The following is a 24,918-nucleotide window of genomic DNA, read 5'->3' as shown; positions in this document are numbered from 1 at the left end:
TTTGTATAGAAGTCAGAATTCATATAATTGGTGGATCAGGCGTTTTGTTCGTTTGTTTGTTTTGGGGGGCCACACCCGGTGGCGCTCAGGGCTCTGCACTCAGAAATCATTCCTGGCTCGGGGAACCATATAGGATACCAGGATTGAACCCTAGTCCATCTTGGTTCAGCCTGCATGCAAGCAAACACCCGACCACTGTACTACTATGGCCCCAGGATGTCCTGACCTATATAAAATACATTTATATAGGTACTTTGAAATGTTTGGGGCTTTTATTGTAGTTAATTGAGAGATTAATCAAGTCCCATAGTATATAAATTACTTGTACTTTTTCTACTCCATAAGAAAAGTCAAGTAAGTTGTTTTTATTTTGTTTTCTTTTTTTGTTTATTTGTTTGCTTTTGGGTCACACCCAGTGGTGGCGGCAGTGGAGGCGGAGGAAGCTTTTCTCGGGTTATTTCTGGCTCTGTACTCAGAAATTGCTTCTGGCAGGCTCAGTGGACCATATGGGATGCAGGGGATTGAACGTGGGTTCTTCCGGGGTCGGTAGCAAACAAGGCAAACACTCTACCACTGTGTTATCACTCTGGCTGCCTATTTTGCTCTTTCATCATGTCCTAGGTACTATAAGTTCTGTGAGAAAGCTTTGTCCATGCTTGTAGAATTTGTAATCTAACACTTTTATTTAGGCTGTTGTTTTTCATCACAAACAGGGTGTTTTTTTGTTTTGTTTTGTTTTGTTTTTAGAGGTGATAGTAACACTATAACACTTGTGGAGTAGCAAGTACCACAACAAAGTCAGGTATCTTTTAAATGCTCTCAAACAACTTTAGAACTTTGCACCTTTATCATTCACTCATATGAAATGCCCTGTATAGTAAATAAAATCTTAATTGGATGCCATATATAACTATTGAGACAAAATCTTAAAAAAAAAAAAAACCACCAAATTTTCACCAGACTTTCCTGTGTGAATTTATAATTAAGAAAAATTGCTTAGTTGGACAAACATAACACACATACTTGAGCAACTACTTTGCTAATTTTGATAAACCATTGGAAAATACGGTAATTTTTTTCTATTCCTATAGGTCTTATAGTAAATAGGAATAAATACAGAGCAAGACAAACTAGTAAAAGTAAGGGAAAGTAGGAGTGAGAAAGATAATAGAGGGTAGCCATTTAGAGCAAATGCCTTATAAGCAGTTGACTTCCTGTTCCATTCTGGAATGTTGCTTGGAAGGGGCCTCTGGGCCTGCTACCAACCCCCAAAATAAATAAAAATAAGGAAAAATTCAGATTGTGATGTGTTACACAAGGAATGAAATGGTGATATGATAAAGTTGCTGGGTGGCTACTTTAGCTTAGCAAATGAAACTTTTACTTGAAGGCGAAATTGAATCTGTAATATAAAGATGGGTGCTGGAACTAATTCTGTAGTGATTTGAAGAAAATAGGGGTTGGGGATTTCAAGACACAGAACCACAGAAAAGCCTACAGGACCTACTGCCTAGAATTTTTTTTTTTTTTTAGAGCTCTCGAAAGAAGGCCTGTTATAATACAATGTTATGAAGCAAAACTTTAATGGTTTTATTTTATTTAAAAAAAAAGTAACATTTCAAGGAAGACTTCTTGTCATAAATCTCCTTTTGCATACTTAGTGAATTCTAGCATAGTCCAGCATTAGCATTGAAAACTTGATACTTTTAAACTGGAATTCCTTGTTACTCTAGAATATTTTTTCTATATTTTCCTCTATTTGTATCATCATGAATGACACTCTGACAAAGAATATGCCATTAGAACACACCTTCAGCTGGTATTTTTTCCCACACAGTTGTTTACCCATTCACTGGAAGAAAAATTTATTCATTAAGCTTGTTGCGGTATATAACAAGAGACCCTTTTCTACTTATTTGTTTTTGAGCCACACCAACTGAGAAATGCAGTATTGATCAGTTCATGGACAGAGGCAGATAGGCAAAATCATACGAAATCATCATCATGCAAGTCATTGAGTTTTGTTTCTAGGTGTATTTTTCCTCTCCCCTACTCCAAAATATACTCATGGATAGTGTGAAGTTTTCCTTTAAAAAATGGAGCCGGAGATATAGCATGGAGGTGGACATTTGCCTTGCATGCAGAAGGATTTTGGTTCGAATCCCGGCATCCAATATGGTCCCCTGAACCTGCCAGGAGCGATTTCTGAGCGTTAGAGCCAGGAGTAACCCCTGAATGCTGCCGAGTGTGACCCAAAAACCAAAACCAAAAATAATTAATTAATTAATTAATTAATTAATTAATTAATATATTGAGGAGGAGAGATAGCCCAAAGAGCTTAGCACGTTTTTCGTGCAGAAGGCCCTGCTTCAATCCCTCTGATCTTACCACCCCAGCTATGGTTCCCCATTAAAAATTAAATAATAAATACAAAACATTATTGTTGGGGCCAGAGAGTGGGTAGGGTACATTGCTGATTCCACTTCTACATCTGGTTCCCTGAGCACGCCAGGAGTAGTTCCTGAGTGCAGAGCCAGGAATAACCCCTGGGCCTCACTGGTTGTGGTCCACAAACAAAACAAAAGCACTATCCTCTTTCCCTGTTTAATATCTTTAGTATTTCTGTAGACTGTAGCAATGAAAAAAAGAATGTATATTTTTTAAAAATGGACTCAAAAGGAGTCTATAGTGACCTTTCTGATACATAAGCTTAATGTAGACAAACTAATCTCGTAAAGTGTAAGCTCCTCCTAGCAGGGGTCCTCAAACTTTTTAAACAGGGGGCCAGTTCACTGTCCCTCAGACCACTGGAGGGAATGACTCTAGTAAACACAAAACTTAGGAACGAATTCTTATGCACACTGCATAGATCTTATTTTGCAATGAAGAAACAAAACAGATACAAATACAATATGTGGCCCACGGGCCATAGTTTGAGGGCCACTGTACCTAGAGGAATAACTAGCTCTTTTTTATTGCTATAGCATGTAGTGTATTGAGGCAGAGGAAGGATCTCAGGAAAAATGCATGCTTTACTACTTGCTTTACAGATGTTCCCTGAAACCCTGACATCTGAGAATAGTTTATTTCTGTGATGTAGTAATTTGACTATAGCATCTGATTTCATCACCACTGGATTTTTAATTTTTAATTCTATCAGCATTTGGAGTTTTGTTCTTTATATATATACACATATATATATACATAATTGGATTAAGTGGAACAACTTTGATTATTGTGTAAAGTGTGCTATTTAAAAAAAATATGGGGCTGGAGAAGATAGTATGGAAATTAAGACCTTTAGGGGCCGGAGTGATAGCATGGAGGTAAGGCGTTTGCCTTTCATGCAGAAGGGCGGTGGTTTGAATCTTGGCATCCCATATGGTCCTCTGTGTCTGCCAGGGGCGATTTCTGAGCATAGAGCCAGGAGTAACCCCTGAGCGTTGCCGGGTGTGACCCAAAAACCAAAATAAATAAATTAAGACCTTTACCTTACACATAGACAACTTTGGTTCGATCCCTGACACTATGTGTAGTTCCCTGAACACAGAGCCAGACCAAGCCCTGAATACCATCAATTAAGGTTCAAAAACTCCAAAGAAAGAATAAAGCAAATATGGAAAAATTGAAAATAGGGCAGAGTTGAGGAACATGCTCTTTGGGTTTGGGTTTAGTTTTTTTGGGGGGCCCTACCAGGTGGTACTCAGGACCTACTCCTGACTCTGCTTAGGGAGCACTCCTGGCAGCAAGAGAATGATCTTCAAAATATTATAAGAGAAATAACAGTTTAAAGGGATTAAATAGACTTTGAGAACAATGGCACTAAAATCAATGGTGAGAAAATGACTTATTGCACTTTTCTGCACAAGACAGCCAGGAAGATGCCATTGAACACTGTCCAGGGCCCAAACCTGGTAAGGGCCCCACCCACTAATGTGGCTACTGATCCCTGTCATGTTTTGGGCATAGGAGAGCCAGTATAAAAGACGGCTCCCTGTCTGCTTTTCTGCACAAGACAGCAAAGAAGACAACATTGAACACAATCTCCAGGACCCAAACCCGACAGCCAAGAAGACACCATCCAACACAGTCTCCAGGGCCCAAACCAGTAAGGGCCCCACCCAATAAGGTGGGTGCTGATTCCTGCACAGGAGAGTATAAAAGTATAAAAGACTCCTGCCTTGCTCGCTGTCTGCTTTTTTGCACAGACAGCCAAGAAGACACCATTGAACACAATCTCCAGAGGAGCGCATCTCCTAACCCACAAACCCCAGCATAGCACATAGTAAAAACCATTATAAAAGTGTTGCAGTGGAGAAACAATGCATGACAACAGCACGCATAGAGAATGAAGATGACGTGAAAAGTCTCTCAGATAAGGAGTTTAGAGTATTAATATGAAGGATGCTCAAAGAACTCAAAGCAAGCATAGATCGAGCTGAACAGTCCACGATAATAGAACTCAGAAAACTTCAAACTCAAACAGCAGGTCTGAATAACTTAGTAGATGAAATGAAAACCTCAATGAAAAGCCTTTGCAAGGGAGTAACAGCACCTGAGGACGGGGTCAGTGAGCAAGAGAATGAGATGCAGAACAACTCCATACAGCAGAAGAGATTAGAAAAGAACCTTAAAGCAAATGATCAGACAAATAAACTACTCAATAAATGTGAACAGATGAAAATAGAAGTCTTTGATAAACTCAACAGAAAGAACACAGGAATCATTGGAGTCCCAGAGACTCAGGAAGAGAATATTAGGAAGAGTTGGAGGAAGTGTGAGAAGAGGAGTAAGAAGGGGAAGAAGAATAAAAAGAAAAAAGGAAGAGGGAAAAAAAGAAGAGAAGGAGGAAGAAGGAAAAGAAAAGAGTAAAAGAAAATGAAGAGGAAGAGAAAGAAAAAGGAGGAAGAAGAATAAGAGAAAGAAGAAAAAGAAGAGAAGGAACAAAAAGGAAAATGGACTGAAGATTTATTTTTCATTTCTTTTCTTATAGTAGTGTCTTTGTTTAAGCACCATGATTATAAACATGTTTGTAGATGGGTTTCAGTTAAAATATAAGAAAAAACAGAAAATGACATTGTCAAAACTATATCACCCATGTAAGGTTTCATGTCTCCTTGTGTGGAAGAAAATAATGTATACTGAAAAAATCACACTGGTGTTAGATAATTAGAAAAACATCTAATGATGAATTGAAGCCAGATATTCCTCCAAGAAAGAAGCAAGGTGGAGATTAGCCAAAGAACCAAAACTTGATACCTAAATTTGATAATGAAACGATACCTGTTTTATATTGGTGAGAAAGGACAGATTTAGGAATTCATTTGCAAGAATGTCTCAGTTTCATATACAATCTCTCTCCTCTTCTCTTTGTCTTTGCTGTCCTTGCAATGACTGGGAGTTGCACACATTCCTGGCTGTGGTACTAACTGAGGATCAACTATTTGCTCACTTACTTGGCCTTACTGGGCACACACTATTGGCTTTCTGAGGCTGTGCTCTTTTTACAATGTATACATGAGTGCCAGTGATCATATTGTTAATTGAGGCACAGGGTTGTTGATGTAGCGTTCACCAGGGGTTGCTGCAGTGCTCACAATTTTGCTCCCAGAGGTGGCACTTGGATCTCTTTATCGCTGCTACCAAAGGTAACAACCTTTTTTTGGGGAAATTCCTATTAATGATGCCAACTGGGTCGATAATTCAGTGCAAAAGCCTGAGGCCATTTGGTGCTAGGAGTTACTTGGGCAATCTGGTAGTGCTCAGGGGCCTCCTGGACTGTACCCAGAAAACTTGGAGAATTGGGTATCGAACCAAGGCAGCAAGTGCTCTCTCTCTGTACTATCTCTGTACTATCTCTCTGGCCCTCCATTTGCTTTTTGTTCGGTTTGGGTGTAGTTGGGGACCACTTCTGACTTTGTACTCAAGGGTCACTCACTGCCAGTAGTGCTCAGGGAACTATATACAGTTCCAGGGATTGAGCTGGAGGCTGCAGCTTGTGAAGCAAGTGGGTTGTTACTTAAAAAATTTAATAACATTTTGATAAATGTACCTGCTTTAGAAATTTTTGTTTCTATATGAATTTTGTTTGTTTGTTTTGGTTTTTGGGTAACACCTGGCGGTGCTCAGGGGTCACTCCTGGCTCTGCACTCAGAGGACACTCCTGGCAGGCTCAGGGAACCATATGGAATGCTGGGATTCAAACCATCATTGTCCTGTGTTGGCCACGTGCAAGGCAAAAACGCCTTACCACTGTGGGTTCCAGCCCCATCTATATGATTTTTTTTTTAACTGGTTTTGTTTTGGGTCACAACTTTGCACTCAGAAGCTATTCCTGGGTGCTCAAGATTATTCTGTGGGGCTGTGGATTGAACCTTTGAGCCCTTTGAGCTGTCTTTCCCTGCCCTGGGTAGATTTGTAGCATTGTAATTAGTAGTTACAAAAGCAATAAATTCTGAGACTTAGGTATGTTAGGAGATATGACAATCTTATAACAAGTTACTGTTTGTTTATACTTCAGCCTTTATTCTGTACTCTCCCAAATTTTTAAAATGCTGCTTACCTTTTTAATGGCCAGTTAGATAAAAATTACATAATTATTTTAGATGAGGAAAATTTTATGAGTCACTAATTATCTGAAGAATTGAAATTGTTACTTTCTTGGAAATTTTGATAATGGAGTTGAGAATGTATGAAATAGTAAGAGGTACGTGGAATATGCATTGGACCTGGTAAAGAAGTAGTAGAATTTGATACAAAATATTTGATCAGACTGAATTGAAACAAAGCATATTTGGACTAGATACTGTATGGTAAGTAAAATGCTTAATATGAGTTTAAGACAGTCAGAAATACATTATACTATATGCCATTTAATTATTTATAGGTGAGAAAATGTACATAAAACTAATAATATAATAAAGGAAACCATGAATGAAATTGTTTCTGCTGATACTTCCTTCCTTTGCTTTCTGCTTTGCTGTTTGTTAAAGTACGCTGTGTTTTTACCCAGTCTTTTCTGATCACTTCTGCTTTATCAAATGATTTTTTTTTTTTTTTGTGGTTTTTGGGTCACGCCCGGCAGTGCTCAGGGGTTATTCCTGGCTCCATGCTCAGAAATTGCTCCTGGCAGGCACAGGGGACCATATGGGACGCTGGGATTCGAACCGATGACCTTCTGCATGAAAGGCAAACGCCTTACCTCCATGCTATCTCTCCAGCCCCTATCAAATGATTTTTGAGGCAGAAGTTACTACAAATTATATACAGACAAGAAGGATAGTTTCTCATCTTTAAACAGTTCTGAATCTTGGCCAGTTTTATACTTGAATCCATGCCTACTCTATACCTACCTATCCAATAAAATTACTCCAGCTTATTAGTATCTTGACCCAAATGTTTTGTGGGTAGAATGCTTCCACCTTTGCATATCCAAATTTCCATATAGATACACTTTTTACAACAGAGCTATTTTATCTCCTGAATTGCAACAAGTTGAAATCCCTTTTATTCGCTCAGTCCAATTGCATATTTTCACTGGTTGACTTGTCTCTTTTCATTTCATATTCCTTTTTTCTTAGAAAATAAAAAAACTTTGAGTTGTATTCTGAATTTTAACATTTCATCAACTTTATTTCACAGAGGTTTTGAAAAGTATAGAGACAAAACACTAGTTTTTAAACAGTAGAAAACCAATTTTGTGTAAAGAGGAAAAAAAACTTTTTGAGTGATTCTGGGGATTGAGTCCATGACCTCGCACAGAATGAACTTCTTATATTAAAGGGAACTTCATATTTGTGTGTATGTGGTAGAAAGGTCAAAAGAATACCATGTTCTGGAACTTGTACATTTAAAATTTTATAACAGAATAGTTTCTGTTATAGGGGCTGGCAAGGTGGCGGTAGAGGTAAGGTGTTTGCCTTGCAAGCACTAGCCAAGGAAAGACCACGGTTTGATCCCCCCCAACCCCGGCGTCCCATATGGTCCCCCCAAGCCAGGGGCAATTTCTGAGCACTTAGCCAGGAGTAACCCCTGAGCATCAAATGGATGTGGCCCAGAAAACCAAAATATCAAACAAATAAAAGTTTCTGTTATAAATAACAGAAGTATTTTGAGGAACATCTTGGTATTTGGAAAAGCCCTGACTCTCCTCTTTTTTTTTTTTTTTTTTTTTTTTTGGTTTTTGGGTCACACCTGCCAGCGCTCGGGTTGTTCCTCCTGGCTCTACGCTTAGGAATCCTCCTGGCAGGCTCAGAGGACCATATGGGATGCTGGGATTCAAACCACTGTCCTTCTGCATGCAAGGCAAACACCTTACCTCCATGCTATCTCTCTGGTCCCGACTCTCCTAAATTTTGAAATTCTGTGACTCTCAGAATATGACTTTACTAAAACGTAAAGAATTTTTTTTCTGGGGCCGGGCGGTGGCGCTGGAGGTAAGGTGCCTGCCTTGCCTGCGCTAGCCTAGGATGGACCGCGGTTCGATCCCCCGGCGTCCCATATGGTCCCCCAAGAAGCCAGGAGCAACTTCTGAGCGCATAGCCAGGAGTAACCCCTGAGCGTCACAGGGTGTGGCCCAAAAACCAAAAAAAAAAAAAAAAAAAAAAGAATTTTTTTTCTGTAGTTTCAATTCTCAGTGTTTCTCTTATATTTTCCCTTTACTTCTAGCTTAAAAGGATGTTTTGTTTTGTTTTGTTTTTTTGGTTTTTGGATCATACCCAGCAGTACTCAGGGGTTACTCCTGGCTCTGCGCTCAGAAATCACTCCTGGCAGGCTCAGGGGACCATAAAAGATGCAGGGATTTGAACTACCGTCCTTCTGCATGCAAGACAAACACCCTACCTCCATGCTATCTCTCTGGCTCCAAGGATGAATATTTTTAGTACCCTGTCCTGGCACAAATCCTTCTTAATAACTCAGATTTTTCTCAGCAGTGACTAATGTAATTCAGATGCTTCCAAGTTCTACATTTTATCTCCTTGTCAATGGCACCTCCCACAAGATGCCCAGTTGCTTTTCTGGCTAAGCCTAGATAGACCCTTTGGTAGATCCAAATCATAACCCTTGATAAAAAAGGATTTAACCTAGCTAACCTTTCAGCCTTTAATAGCCACAACTATTATATTAAAAAATCTCCTAAGGCCAGAGAGATAGCACAGCAGTAGGCTTTTGCCTTGTACACAGCCAACCCAGGACAAGACGGTGGTTCAAATTCCGTTGTCCCATATGGTCCCCCGTGCCTGCCAGGAGCGATTTCTGAGCGCAGATCCAGGAGTAACCCCTGAGCACTGCTGGGTGTAACCCAAAAACCAAAAAGCCAAAATTTATGTATCCATGATGTGGGCTGGAGCAATAGCATAGCAGATAGCATTTGCCTCGCACACAGCTGATGTGAATTCTATCCTCAGCATCCCATATGACCTCCAAACATACCAGGAGTAATTTCTGAGCACAGAGTGAGAAGTAACCCCTGAGCACCACTGGGTGTGGCCCCAAAACAAAAAAAAAAAAAGAAAAGAAAAAGAAAAAAAGCAATAAAAAACACTGGATGTGTTGGGGCCGGAGAGATAGCATGAAGGTAGGCCGTTTGTCTTGCGTGCAGAAGGACTATGGTTCCAATTCTGGCATCCTATATGGTCCCCTGAGCCTGCCAGAAACAAAACACTGGATTCAGCCGAACTGGGTTCAATTTCAGCAACCCGTATTTTCCCTCTAAACCCCAGAAGTGATCTCTGAGCACTGTTGCCACCTATTTCCCCCCCCCCCCCCCCAAGAAACCCCAACTTCATGTCTACAAAATCCATACCAATTAGGACTTTCTCCCCCACAGACTCCAAAAGTCTGTGATGGTTGAGTGTCTTTAAAGGACTGTCTGTGATGGTTGAGTGTCTTTAAAGGACTTGTTTCTTGGTGTTTACTGTACTTCAAGGGTTAGAATGCCTACTGTCTGTTTTTAGAGTAACTTATATAATTTTAAAATTTGTTTATTAACCTACAATATAAGCACTATATACAGGAGCACTACAAAAAGAAGGATTTGAAGGTGTCTTCAACTGGAAGTAAGTTGTTTCTGCTACCTGTTTTCAAAATCTAGCTCTGTTATGTTGTGTCCTCAGTTGTGCTATGGATGGTGGATATTGACAGATTTGTAGCTTGGGAAAAGAGACCTTAGTCTGTTAGAGGCAGCTTTACAAATGACCTCTCCTACTAGTATTTCATTACTTGGATTTGTTTTGGGGCCACACTCAGTGGTATTGAGGACTTACTCTTGTTCTGGAGGACCATATGTGTTGCCAGGGATTAAACCTGGGTCAGCCATATGCAAGGCAAGCGCCCTACTCTTGTACCATTCCTCCAGCCCCTGAGCCCCCACCCCACCCTCCATTTCTTTACATGTTGGTTTCTGGGGGTTTTGTTTTAATCCTCTTTATAATCACTTTCAGATGAGGAGGTAGTAGCAGCAGCACTGGAATTTAAGTCTCATGGCTCATTTCCAAACAGCGCGAAGTGTCAGTCTCAGAAATCTCTTTAGGTATACCTTAGGAACACAAAAACACAACACAAAAATGCCTTCTGCACACCTATATTCATTGCAGCACTGTTTACAATAGCCCGAATCTGGAAACAACCCAGAGCCATGCCAGAGGCCTATTTTTCACTGCTTCACAACTAATCTCTGCCGAGATACTTGATAAAATCTCCAAGTACACCTTTGAGGCCAAAAGCTTTGACATCTTCTCAATGAGAAATGGTAGCCTCCCCACCCTCATTCCCACCCCCCTGTACTTTCTAAAGACTCTGTGGATCCATATCACACCGCTACAAACACATAAACTTATAGGTACATTTCTACAGATTCTGGGGATCCTGGAGCACACTACACTGCAGTAGTACACTGCAACTACATCCCTGCAGTACTTCAAATTCCTTAATATTGACACCCCGCCTAATAGGACACCAAAGTAGCATAGAAGTCAAAAGGCAGGAGAAATGGCTCAGTTCAATGTCCTGACTTACTGCATTCTAATTAAAAAAAAAATGTTTTGAGCCAGAGAGATAATATTGCAGGTAGGGTTTACACATGACTGTGACCACATACAGTACACCAATTCCCTCCTAGAGTGATCTGTACATGCAGAGCTCTAGGAGTAAGCCTTGAGCACAGCCAGGTGTAGGCCAAATTAAAAATCATGGGGCCGGAGAAATAGCCTGGAGGTAAAAGTGTTTGCCTTGCATGCAGAAGGTTGGTGGTTTGAATCCGGCATCCCATATGGTCCCCTGAGTCTGCCAGGAGCGATTTCTGAGTATAGAGCCAGGAGTAACCCTTGAGCACTGCCGATTGTGATCCAAAATCCCCCCCAAAAAGTTAAAAATCATAAAAAAGTAATGTGTTGGGGCCAGAGAGATAGCATGGAGGTAAGGCGTTTGCCTTACATGCAGAAGGACAGTGGTTCGAATCTCGGCATCCCATGTGGTCCCCCATGCCTGCCAGGGGCGATTTCTGAGCGCAGAGCCAGGAGTAACCCCTGAGCGCCATCAGGTATGACCCAAAAACCAAAAAGAAGAAAAAAGTAAGATGTCTATCAGGTTTGTAAATGTTCATATAAAAGAACATAGTAAGGTCCTCAAACTATGGCCTGCGGGCCACATGTTGTATTTGTATCTGTTTTGTTTCTTCATTGCAAAATAAGATCTATGCAGTGTGCATAAGAATTCGTTCATAAGTTTTGTTTTTACTATAGTCAGACTCTCCAATGGTCTGAGGGACAGTGAACTGGCCCCCTGTTTAAAAAGTTTGAGGACTGCAAATTTAGAGTGACGTGATAAGGTCCAGAGGAGACAGAAACTCTGCAATAGGGTTGAAAAGAAGTTAAGGTACTCCAGTGATGTATTGGAAGTAAGCTTGGAGGAATTGGTTGATTGCTGGAATACAGAGTCAGAGATAGGGGAAACATATAAAGTAACTCAGACTTTTGACTATGAAGATTAGATATTAAGAGATGAGATGAAGTAGAGGTTTGAGGTGGTTGGGAATACCAAATGGGAACTGAGAGGTAAATCACAGTGACTTGTGAAGTTGTGACTGCACAGCCCAAAGAGAATCTGACTGGCATTTCACTCGTAAACAGAATCCATGAAGGGAATGAAAGAGGGATCTATGAGAGAAATAAGTAAACTATTGGTGAGACTTGAAAGCCTGAGAAGGTTAAGGAATAATTTTCAAAACTTAAACGAAAAGGGTTTAAAGGAATAATTTAAAAACTGCCTGTTATTCTGGTTGACTTCTCATATGAAGTCCCTGCTGTTTAAAAAGGAATCAAGTTGTCTTCTCAACTTCACAGTCTTTTCAGATCTGACAATAATTCTAATACCTAGTATAGAAAAATCTATTGATATACCTAGTATAGAAAAATATATTTAAGAAATACATTGAAAGCTGAGAAATACATTATAGAGTTTGGAGCATATGCATTGCATGTGGCAGACCCAGGTTTCTTTCCTGTACCACATGGTTCTCTGACTATTTTTTGGCTGCAGCTCTGGAAGCTCCTCAGCACTACTGAGTGTGACTTAGAGGCTCAAGCACTGCTGAGGTAGCCTGGATAATCCTGGCTTGGACACTTCAGGGCTTAAACAACACCTTGTCTTGGGACCTTCCATTGAACTGCCAGCCTTGTTTGTTGAGACTGGGGAGAGCCCCTGCGTCTCCTGACTACCACTTTGGAGACAGGCCTTCCTGTACCCCAAAAGAACTGAAGGCCTGGATAGCTCTGCCTTACAAGTATGAGCCCTCAAGTTTGATCCCCAACACTACCTCACATGCCAGTGTAATTCCAGAGTGCTTCTGGGATCCACAGTATCACAACTCAGTTTGTGATTTCTCTCACTGCACCCCACCATGCAACCCTTAGCAACAAGTGTGTGGCACCCTTCATCCTGTGCAGCGAGAAAGAAGAGCAGGGGAAAATAAATTAGGTATTTTTTTAAAAGTATTGGAGGGAAAGGTACAGGGAAAAGATGCTTGCTTTCCATGTATCCCACCCTGGTTCGACCTCAGCACCTTCAAGAGTGAATCATGAACACTGTACTACCTGTGCGTTGCTGGGTGTGACCCTGAAGGCCTCCAGGCATTGCTAGGGCGGTTAATGTAATTCCCAACCCCACAAAGCCCAAGTAGCATGGCGTCATCAGGCCTCTCTCCTTGAACTTCTTGCCTGGTTGGCCTAGAACCATCCGGAGAGCAGGAGAGGCCCCAAGGCCTCCTGAGCACTGCTTGGTAGGTTTTCTACCCCTGCCTCTAAAAAAGAAAGAAAGAAAGAAATTAAATGTTCACTTGAGGAATTAATAACATTGCTAGTATCTTTGTGGAGGCTCCTCTCTAATTTGAAGATTAATGATTTATGTGTTACTTTTTAAAAGATGGCAAAATAATTATTTTCCTCTGAAAGTCTCTTAAGTGATAACTCATTAAACAAATGTTTAATACTTAGCCTCACACTTTATCATTCATTCACATAGAAGCCTATGAAGTTGAGCTGTCAGCATCAGACTGGTAACAATGATAATGAAATCAGAGGAGAATGTTTATAATTGGTGTAGCTGGAGAATGGGGTCTGGAGAACTGAATGAGGCTTATCTCTTCCTTCTTCCTGCATTCACGCTCCCTTAGGATACTTTCTAAAACCTTATTATTCAAACTGTAGGTCAAAATCCAGTTGTAACAGAATAATAGGATAGCACAGTGGTAGGACCTTAGACGCAGAAGGACGGTAATTCGAATCCCAGCATCCCATATGGTCCCCAGAGCCTGCCAGGAGCGATTTTGGACCATAGAGCCAGGAGTAACCCTCTGAGCACTGCCAGTGTGACCCAAAAACCGAAAAAAAGAAAAAAGGAAAAAAAAAAAAAAGAGAGAATCTTTTGGAAGCACAAGAGCCCAGGTCCCATCTCCAGCCTACGAAGATACCTTGGTGATTCAAGTTTAAGGAGCACCCTTCTGAAGAATAAATAGCTCCCAAAATTTGCAAAGCTCTTTAGTAACCTCTTGCTTTGCCTCTTCACAATAATGACTAGGTCAGTGGGGAGTGGTGGGTAGGTGGGGAGAATAGATATATAATGGTTGTTAGTTATTTTATTTATTTATTTTTCCCCAAGTTAGGTAGGATGAAATAGCTGTCTGGAATTAAATTGGTCTGTTCAAAATCTCCTCTCCCTCTTATTCCTAATTTCCCTGTTAGTTGCATGAAAGCCTCTACCACCCTTAGGATCTATACTGGATATGTCGTTGAGTCAAGCTTGCATATGTGTGTTTTTACTCTCATCAGTATTAGTTTTTGGATTTATTGTTCTTGATTCCTTGCTGAAATAGTTATTGAAAGGTAGATGGTTTGGAAAACTTTTTGTATTTAGAAAGGAAATGTTCTTAATGGGGCCAGAGCAATAGTATGTAGGTAGGGCACTTATCTTACATGTAACCAACCCAGGTTCTATCCCTAGTACCCCATATGGTCCCTTGAGCACCACCAGGAATAATTCCTGGGCACAGAGCCAGGAGTAGTTCTGGGAATCCAGTTGTGCCCCCCCCCCAACAAAAAAAAATCAACAAACTTTTAGAAAGGAAGTTCTTACTAATTATGAACAGTAGTATACTTTCCAACTCTGTTGAGAGGGAAAAAATTCCACAAATTGAATTAAAAGTGATTAAGAATATATCATGAAATTATAAACATCTGAGAAGTAGTAGGCAAACTTAACCAGCAACTCTTAGAGACCTTTATTTGTATTGTGCTCTGGCTTGTTTTCCCCAGGGAGCTGCTGGCATTTTATGCTATGTTGGAGCCTACGTCTTCATCACTTATGATGACTACGACCATTTCTTTGAAGATGTGTACACTCTCATCCCTGCAGTCGTGATTATAGCTGTTGGAGCCCTACTTTTCATTATTGGGCTCATTGGTTGCTGTGCCACAATCCGGGAAAGCCGCTGTGGACTTGCCACGGTAGGTTAGTGTGCCACTGACTGAATGTGTTGTAACATTTAGGAAACCTATCTTTGCCACTTGCTTAACTGAACAGGATGTTTTTGGCTCTTATAATTGGAACAAAATTCTTACCTGTCTTAAACTTTTAAGTAGTTATCCTATAATTGTTTTTATATTGAAAATATTTAGACTATTTTTTTATTTGTATTTAATTTTTGACAATTGTTTCCTTACAGTTTGTCATCATTCTTCTCTTGGTTTTTGTCACAGAAGTTGTTGTTGTGGTTTTGGGGTACGTTTACAGAGCAAAGGTATGTTGTCTACCGTAATTCATGTTTAAAAAGTGATTTAAGTTTTCCAGTTAAAATTAAATAGTTCAGTTTATCTGAGGAAAATTTTGTTTTACTTCAGTTTACTGCCATAAGAACATAAGGAAATGAGAAATTACACATCCAGACTTTGTCTTATTACTGTAGTCAAATACATTAATATTAATTCTACTACTCTTCTAGATTTATTTTATTATTTTAAATTCTCTTTAGCTTAGAATGAAGTGCCAGTGGTTCTGCTAATTCAGGCATCAAGATACTACCTTCTCTTTTGTGTGGGTCATTTCTTTTTTGGGGAGGGGTTTGGGGCCACACCCGTTTGATGCTCAGGGGTTACTCCTGGCTAAGCACTCAGAAATTGCCCCTGGCTTGGGGGGACCATATGGGACACCGGGGGATTGAACCGCAGTCCTTCCTTGGCTAGCGCTTGCAAGGCAAACACCTTACCTCTAGCGCCACCTCACCGACCCCCGTGTGGGTCATTTCTTTTTGCTCACATTCTTACATTGTGTTTTCTTGTATTTTTTTCTCTGCAGTGTTTTTAAAACTAAGCTATTTAAAATTGAGTACAACTTCAGAGCCATATAATAAATAAAGGCATGATAGAATTGCTATTAATCAAGAAAAAGATGTCAATTTTATATTCAAACCATTGACATATAAGGAACCAGGTTTCTGTGCCAATAAAGATAAAGAATATGTTGGATTATGATTCTATCAATTAATCTGTTTAATCAGTTTTATAATCTCAACATTAATTGCCTAAAGGTCTGGTCATTTGTGATGGGTAAGGAGAATTCTGGTACAAACAAACATTAAGTAATACTTTTCCCCCATTTTAGTAAATGTCAGCAAAAGTTTTTTTTGTTTGTTTTTTTGGTTTTTGGTTCACACCAGGCAGCACTCAGAGGTTACTCAGAACTCACCCCTGGCAGGCTTGGGGGACCATATGGAATGCCGGGACCCTAACCACTATTCTTCTTCATGCAAGGCAAACACCCTACCTCCATGCTATCTCTCCACCCCAGCAAAAGTTTTGAAGTTTATTTCCTGTCTCCTCATTCACACACACGCTGATCTGCAGCATTTTCATAAAGAATTCCTTTAAAAATTGATTTTTTAACTTGATTGCTTTTGCATATTTGACCAAGTCTAAACATTGAATAAGTAAAATAGAAATTATATTGTCCCAAAGTTTATATTTGGTGGAGGTTGAATCTTATTTTTCCTCCTTGAAAAAAAATGAAGTCCTTTTGTAATTTAGGACATCTCAAGGCTCACTTACTAGCTCCTTGGATAGGTCATCCTTAGATTGGGGGGGGGGGCACATTCTGCTGTATTTATGTTGGAGTTTTAACTTATTCATACCACTATCTTTGAGATAATATGTTTTTTTGTTTCAGGTGGAAAATGAAGTTGATCGTAGCATTCAGAAAGTTTATAAGACCTACAATGGAACCAACCCTGATGCTGCTAGCCGGGCTATTGATTATGTACAAAGACAGGTAAATTCTTTTTTGTTTTTTAATGGTATTTTAGGTCTCATGGTTACGTAAACTTTCATGGTTTTGGTGTGCCAAGCTACTACATCTTCACCAAAAGAGCCTGAGACCCTCCAGTACGATTTCTAATCATATCTAATCTACCCTTTCCTTCTCACCATCTCCCAGTTCCCTCTCGTCACCACTAAGCAATCTCAGTTTTCTTTTTTTTTTAAACTTTATTTATATTGATTGATTGGTTTTTGGGCCACACCCAGCTGTACTCAGGAGCCACTCCTGGCTCTGCACTCAGAAAGTGCTCCAGCAGGCTGGGGGACCATATGGGATGCCGGGAATCGAACCGGGTCCCACCTAGGTCAGCTGCATACAAGGCAAATAAATGCCCTACTGCTGTGCTATATCTCTCCAGCCCTGCAATCTCAGTTTTCTTTTTTTTTTTTTTTTTTTTTTTGGTTTTTCGGACCACACCCATTTGATGCTCAGGGGTTACTCCTGGCTAAGCGCTCAGAAATTGGCCCTGGCTTGGGGGGACCATATGGGACATGGGGAGATCGAACTGTGGTCCTTCCTTGGCTAGCCCTTACAAGGCAGACACCTTACCTCTAGCGCCACCTCGCCAGCCCTGCAATCTCAGTTTTCTAATTAAAATTCTGAGGTAAGTTTGTTTTCGAGGTCCTTGCCATTGACTCAACATTAAACTTATTCTGCTATCACTATGCAAATAAGTTATGTTCCATTACAGCCATGATTAACTTAATGATATTTCCAATATTTTCACCTTCTCCTTGAAAATATCTTTCCCTATTTCCTATTCAAAACCGAATAAGAATCATCTGGCTTTGAAAAAAAATGGCAACTAACTGGGCAGGTAATAATGGGAGAAAGGTGTGTCAGAGGACAGGTGGGGTCCAGATGCACTTTCGAGGCATTTATGGCTTTAATATGCATTTTAAGTCAGGATCAGAAAAAATGAGACAAAACTTGAAGAAAATTTATTGTGGAAAATATACAAATTCATAAAGATAGAATAGAGATTTTCATAGGCATAAATCTCAAAAATGGTCAGCGTGGAGCCAGGAAGGTAGTACGTGGTCAAAGCATTTGCTTTGTGTGCCACTTACCCTGCCCAGTTTCAGTCTTCATATCGACGTCTGGTTCCAGAGCAGTTGTGGAGCAACCCGGAGCACCAAGTGCCACTTGAACATGGTCCAAAACACTGCCCACCCCTCTAAAAGAGTTGTCAGCATTTATCAATCTTAATTTTATTCATCATCTTTATAGATCATCTTTATAAAGGTTTTGTGGCGGCGCTCCCAGGCAATGTCAGAGGCTACCCAGTAGTGGAAGGGACCACATAGTGCCAGGGAATGAACTTGGACCTAGCTCTTCAACCCTACCACTCTATATCTTTTGCAGAACATTTTAGAAAAAAATATTTTAAACATGCCATTTAAATAATTTTGGATTCCATTATTTAACATGCAAAATAGGAAAACTTTTTCTAATTACAAACTACTCGTACAGTATTTTGTATGGCAAAAGCAATGTACTTTTATATAAAGAGAATTCTAGAGCTACTAGTCATTTGTGACTTTTTTTTTTTTTTTTTGGTTTTTGGGCCACACCCGGTGACGCTCAGGGGTTACTCCTGGCTATGTGCTCAGAAGTCGCTCCTGGCTTGGGGGACCATATGGTAGGCCAGGGGATTGAACCGCGGTCCGTCCAAGGCTAGCGCAGGCAAGGCAGACAGGCACCTTACCTCTAGCGCCACCGCCCGGCCCCTGTGACTATTTAAGTTAAAATAAAAATTTTTAATTTTAGCTGGAGAGACATTACAGCAGGGAGGTGCTTGCCTTGCTTGTGGCCAACTCCAGGTTGATCCTGAGCACCACACAGATCATTTCCCTTGGACCACCAGGAATGGTTCCTAAAAAGAGAAGTAAGCCCTGAGCACAACCAGGTGTGGCACCAACAAAATCAAATCCACAGTGATGGGGCTAAGAGGCAGTATGTGGCCAACAGCACTTTGATTCTTGCACTGCAGATAGTCTCCTGAATACCATCGAGAGTGATCTTGAGCAAAGAGCTAGGAGTAATCCCTGAGCACCATCAAATGTAGATCTCCACCCTCAATTTTTTCGATTCTTTCATCACTGGCGGCATTTTAATTTCTTGCAGCTTTACATCACTAGTTGCTACCATATGGATGTGCAGACTTTTTGTGATTATAGAAAGTCCTATTGAGCATCACTAGTCTCTGCAGTGTCTGTAACGCTAAAGTTCTGTGTAGGTATGTGTAAGGAATAATACCTGTTCTTTTTTTTTTCACTAGCTGCACTGTTGTGGAATTCGCAACTATTCAGACTGGGAAAATACAGACTGGTTCAAAGAAACCAAAAATCAGAGTGTCCCTCTTAGCTGTTGCAGAGAGACTTCCAGCAGCTGTAATGGCAGCCTTGCCCACCCCGCTGACCTCTATGCTGAGGTAAGTTTAGTTTGGGGCCTCAACCTGAGTTTATTTTGGTTAACCTGTTTCTCTCTGTGAATTGTCTCTACCTAAACCAGACTTTATCCCCTTTTGCTTGGCTTCAATGCTATTTTATTGTGAATTATTTTCCTTTTTAAAAAATTCCTCACCCATACACCCATGCATCCTTCTCTTTCCTTTCTTTCCCCTTCATCTTCCTTTTACTCCCTTCTCCTTCCCTTCTGTGTTGTAATAATATGAGTTGCACACACGCCTGGCTATGTGAAGTGCACAAATTGAACTCTGCGGGGGTTACATATAAGGCATGGCATTTGCACACATTGGCTGTAGTGCTCACCGAGGTTTGCACTCCCTATTTACATGTGTTTGCCAGGGAGTTGTACTTCCTGGCCATGTTGCTTGCACATTTCTTTTAGTTGCAATGCTTGCTATGGGTCGCACCTCTTTTTGTGATACTTACATGTACCTGTTGTGGTACAGCCCAAAATTACTTAGAGTATTGGGGGTCACAGATCATGTAGCTCTGAGGCTCAAATAGTTGAGCTACAGGATCACACTCATTATAGTAGACCCAAATTTGAACTGACAGAATTTTTTTTTTTTTTTTTTTTTTTGGTTTTTGGGCCACACCCGGCGATGCCAAATTTGAACTGAAAAGAGTTCACTAGTCAGGCAGGAACTCTAATCTACTATGCTTTTTCCTCAGTGCTTACTGTAAATAATTTTTAAACATATTATTCTTTCTTAGTTTCTGTCATTTTCATTTATTCCAGTGAGTAATTTATTTATGACCTTGAAGCTTTCACTTAAAAGTCCCCAGATAATGGTGACTCTGTTTCAGGGGTGTGAGGCACTAGTTGTGAAGAAACTGCAAGAAATCATGATGCTCGTTATCTGGGCAGCACTGGCATTTGCGGCTATTCAGGTGAGTACAGCAAAGGTGTGTTATCAGAGTATGCTGTTCTCTGATGTCAGCCTCAAATAGTTTTTCATCCCTAAGTGTGATAAAGGGTACAGATATATATATATATATATTTGAGGTATCAAGTCACCCATTTCTAACATTTTCACTTTCCTGTCTCTAGACACATGTTTCTAAGAAATCAGAGATCAGGATGGGGCACTTCCTCCCCCCTTTTTTACTTTTTTTTTTATATGTTTACAGTAGGGCCAGAGTGATAGATAGTACAGCAGGAAGGGTATTTGCCTTGCACATGGCCAACCTGGGTTTGAGTCCTGGTAGAAATTGGAAAAACAAATATCTCCAGCTACCAAAATGGTGTGGCATATTTTTAGATGCACTGTGATGACTTAAAATAATAAGCTACACCAATACAGATGATGTTAGGTAGAAACTCAGTTTTCACTTGAGGGTCTTTTTTAAAAAGCAACAAAAATTTTGTTCATTTTGGTAGCTGGAGATATTTGTTTTTCCAATTTCTAACAGTCAAAACACTCTACCGCCCTCAGTGCCTCAGTAAAGCTTGTGAGGAGTAGTTGGTAATTGCTTAATTACCACTCACTTATGTACATCCAGCCTCCCAGCAAAGTCTCTTTCCCTATTTTCCCCTCTTCCACTCCTCTCCCACATACTGCTATTCTCTCTCTCCCTCTCTCCTCCAGTCTCTTTTCCTTTTTTCCCTTAATTTCCTACTTCCTCAGGTGTAGGCAGTCTACCCTGAAATTTTCTGTTGGGAGTGCTAGAGAGACAGTACTCCAGCTAGGGTGTTGACCTTGTACCAGGCAACCTTTTGTTCAACCTCCAGCACCATATACAATTTCTTGATCCCTGCCAGGAATAAAATTCCATAGCATGCCAGGAGTAAGCCTCTGCTGGCCCCAAAACAAAAAAAAAATACTTTTAATAAGATAAATAAAAAAAAAGGGATTTCTGTCAGGAATGTCTTAAAAGAGTTCTTACCACTGAAAACCTTTTAATTAAAATTGTATCGCATCACATCTAGTCAGTGTTTTTGTCGTTCTCAAAATAAACTTTAGGCCTAGAGAATTTAAGAATAGTATTTTGTAATTGTTAGATAAAACTAAAGTAATTGCTAGTTTGAATGCAAATTGCTTGATTGTCTGCTCTATATATTTGAACAGAAGCTAGTATATTTAATGGAATGTGCCTTTTAAAATGGCACAAGGATAGTGTTTACTTTGCTGGTATTCAAACAACCCTTAAACGAATCATTAAAAAGCCTCGCTTTCTATTCGCCATGGTCTTTGCCCTTCTAAGCATTTACTCTATGGCTGAGCAGAGCAGTAATATGTTGACCAGCAGGGATGTATTTCATATATTGATGATCTTTGCACACAATAATTTGAAGTAATGAAACATGAGGGAGATGTCTTCCCAAATGAACCCTAATCTGTCCGTTCATAATGATTTTATGTGGTAAAGGCAGCACTATGTAACAGAAAGCTTCTAAAGAGTTTTTGCATGTAATCAAACTATGCATCATTTATGTAGATGACTGGTGGAATATCGTGTTCCTCATGTAATTAAACTTATCAACTAGTCAGGTAATTCTGCTAACGTATTTTTGGTGGATGCTAAAAATTTTTCTGACTAGTCTCAATTTAAGGGTTCCTGCTTGGAGTTGAAGAGATGCTACAGTGGGTAGGGCACTTGCCTTATATGTAGCCAACCTGGTTTCAATCCTTGGCATTACATATGGTTCCACAGACCTTACCAGGAGTGATCTTTGAGTGCAGAGCCAGGAGTAAGCCTGAGCACCACCAGGTGTGACACAAAATAAAAGAATTCATGCTTATACAGCTTGTTATTTTGAAAGTTGAAGAACTCTAATTTTTTTGAGGGAAAAACAATCATTTGACATAATAATTGAATTATACCTAATACATTTTCCTTGTGACTACCTGTAAATGTTCTTAGTTTTTGATACTCAAAATCTGGTATAGATTGCTGCTCTGTAGATGGAAAATGTGAACAAAAGTAGATCAGTACTTACATCCATCTTCTTAGAAAAAGTTAGAGCTAAAGCGATGTTTTGAGATTAATATGTACTAAAAGTGTATTAAATATTGCCTCCTTTTATTTTGCATGATTTGTGGTACCAACAGTATTGTTGTTTCTTTCAAAGTTATTTTATAGAGCGTAATTCTTAAAAAGATTTTGTGAAACTTAAGAATTTTATTAAGCTTTTGTAAGTGTTTTTAAATTAGTACAAGCTGACTTAATTGAAATAAAAGTCAGGAAAGAAGTGATACGTATTGCTGACTTCTCAAATCGAAGTCAACCAATTGAGAAGATTCTGAGGAGGTAGGGATGAAAGGAGAGATTTTTTTCCTCCCAGCAAGTCAGTAATTTCTAAGCTTAGCATTTTTAGTGCTCAATTTAACATTGCCTCAAAACATAATTGTGTTTGATTTTATAGATATTCTAAGAATGTTTTGATGTACAGAGAATGAAAAACTATTTATTTAGGAATTGGTACTAAACATGTCTAGAATTGTTTTAAGATATTTAGTAAACTTGAAACAGTATCCACTTTTAGGATGTCTTTATCCTGCTTTTAGTAAGCACTCAGCAAAGATTAATATAATGAAGCTGACAAGCAGCAAGTCTTTATCTTGAGTGGATAGAATATAGGCTAATTGAGGGCAGAAATTGAGAGTGTGGCTTTATACTATGCATACTTCATATTGACGACTTCCTTATTCTCTCTGTTTGTCTCATTAGTAGTTAATCTTCCAGTTGAACCTTGAGAGTCTGTTTATGGATAAGGGTGCACTTTGTTAAAATGAGATTAACTCCTATACCGAATGCCTGCCTTTTAAAATCAAATAGCTGAGACCTTTCCCTGTCAACAAAAAGTTAGAACAGCAAATTAACTTACTCTTATTTAGATCTTTGGTTACTGTTTATATTTGTGAAAAACTAGATTAAAATTTTTCTAGAATAATTTTCTGTTTAATCAGCTTAATTCTCTTGCTATCCAGAATAACATAGTATCTCCTTATTGCTGTTCCAGTAGCCTACCACTGAAGGATTAGAGCTTATTAAAATGAAATGCAGGATGACCTTTAAAAAGTAATATGTATGTAATACCAGAGAGCCAGACTTGGATTTCAAAATTAGTAAGTAAATAAAAAGAATCAGAAGCCTGCAAGCTATATTTTGACATTAGAGTTGGTTTTCTACCACAGGGCTTTTTAAGGATTGTTCTAAGGAAACCTCCCCTAAATCCAGATGTATGAAGAGACCATCATTAAATTTTCTCTCAACACTTGGTCTTGACTCTTTTTCTCTCTCTCTCTCTATTTTTTTGTCTAATTTGTAGCCGTTAAGTCACATATGTCAGGGTGAAAGTAATTGAAATAAAATAAAACTCCTTAGTTGCATTTCAGGTGCTTAGTAGCCACATATGACTGGGGCTACCATCTTTGAAAGCTTAGGTGTAGACAGTTTCCACTGTTGGAAAGGTTCTTTGTTTCTCACTACTTTAGATGACAGTGAGTAAGCCTTGATTGTCTGCTGGCTTCACAAATGGTTATTCCCAGGTGTGAGAAAGAAAAGCTAAAGGTTGGTGCTTAGACAATTCCTAAAATGATCATGTACACATTAGTAATTGCTTCTGTTATTGCTGTTAATTTTTTATATGTACTTTGCCTTATTGCTCATTGAAGCTTTCATAGCAAACAAAGAAATACACTCTTGTTCTAAGAAGATCTTCGGTCTCTATCTGTCGTTCTCTCCCTCCAGCTGCTGGGCATGCTGTGTGCATGCATCGTGTTGTGCAGAAGAAGTAGAGATCCTGCCTATGAGCTCCTCATCACCGGTGGAACCTATGCCTAGTAGAACAAACCTTTAAGTCTCCTTCTGATTTGGAAGGTGAAGTGAGCAGGTCTCCTGCCATTGGCCCCCCTGAGTTCATTTAGTTAAAGCACACACATGCAGGTGTTGGACAGAGCAGCTTGCCTCTTCCTGTGCCCACCTCCTCCCCACCCACCTCTGACTTCAGATACCCTGTTCTAGCGAACTCTCCATATCCCTGAGTCATTAAGTACAGTGGCAGCTGTTCTCATTCAGGTTGTGTGGTGATCCCTAATTAGAGGAGGCTCTGCGCCTGCTTCTGTTACCTCCGAGCAGTGATGGACAGCTGCTGCAGTGTCGCCATGTCCTTTCAGTCTTTCACAGCAGAGAACTCCTGGCCAAAGTTTTCTAGGGGAGGGGGAGGAATCCAGCTGTCTGGGTCAAATTAATACCAGATGGTACCCCTCATTGGTGTCCTTTTCAAATATATATATATACATATATATATATAATCCAATAAGATAGCAACTGTACAAAATGGCTAAAGTAGCTTTAGAATCATACAGTGTATTTTGGTTCGTCTTCAAAATCAGACTGATCTATGACACTAGCATTTTTTTAATCAAAGCTGGCTTTATAGGAGGATATAATGTATACACTACTGTTTTAAAGCAATTAGTGTGAATGTGTGTATGCATGTTTTTGTATGCCTGAACCCATTCATCATAAGTTTAAACTCATTAGGAATAATGTACCCATGTAGATTAGCAAAATAGTATGTAGATGTGATCAGCTGTAAATAGAAAAATCTAATTCAATAAACCATATCATCCCTAAA

General features: G+C 39.7%; 1 protein-coding gene across 1 annotated transcript in view; it reads left to right on the top strand.

Annotated features, from left to right (window-relative positions):
- Positions 1-24,918, top strand: part of TSPAN3 (tetraspanin 3) — a 30,221-nt gene extending 5,303 nt beyond the window's left edge. The window contains exons 2-7 of the mRNA XM_049778388.1: positions 14,808-14,999; positions 15,218-15,292; positions 16,714-16,815; positions 19,145-19,297; positions 20,142-20,225; positions 24,030-24,918. Of these exons, the coding sequence (XP_049634345.1) occupies positions 14,808-14,999; positions 15,218-15,292; positions 16,714-16,815; positions 19,145-19,297; positions 20,142-20,225; positions 24,030-24,122 (699 nt within the window). The 3' untranslated portion in view covers positions 24,123-24,918. The remainder of the gene's footprint in view (positions 1-14,807; positions 15,000-15,217; positions 15,293-16,713; positions 16,816-19,144; positions 19,298-20,141; positions 20,226-24,029) is intronic.

The sequence above is a fragment of the Suncus etruscus genome, chromosome 1 (genome assembly GCF_024139225.1).
Source record: "Suncus etruscus isolate mSunEtr1 chromosome 1, mSunEtr1.pri.cur, whole genome shotgun sequence".
Classification (NCBI taxonomy): Eukaryota; Metazoa; Chordata; class Mammalia; order Eulipotyphla; family Soricidae; genus Suncus; species Suncus etruscus.
Note: the sequence above shows the minus strand (reverse complement) of the source record. Positions and strands in the feature narration are given on the sequence as shown.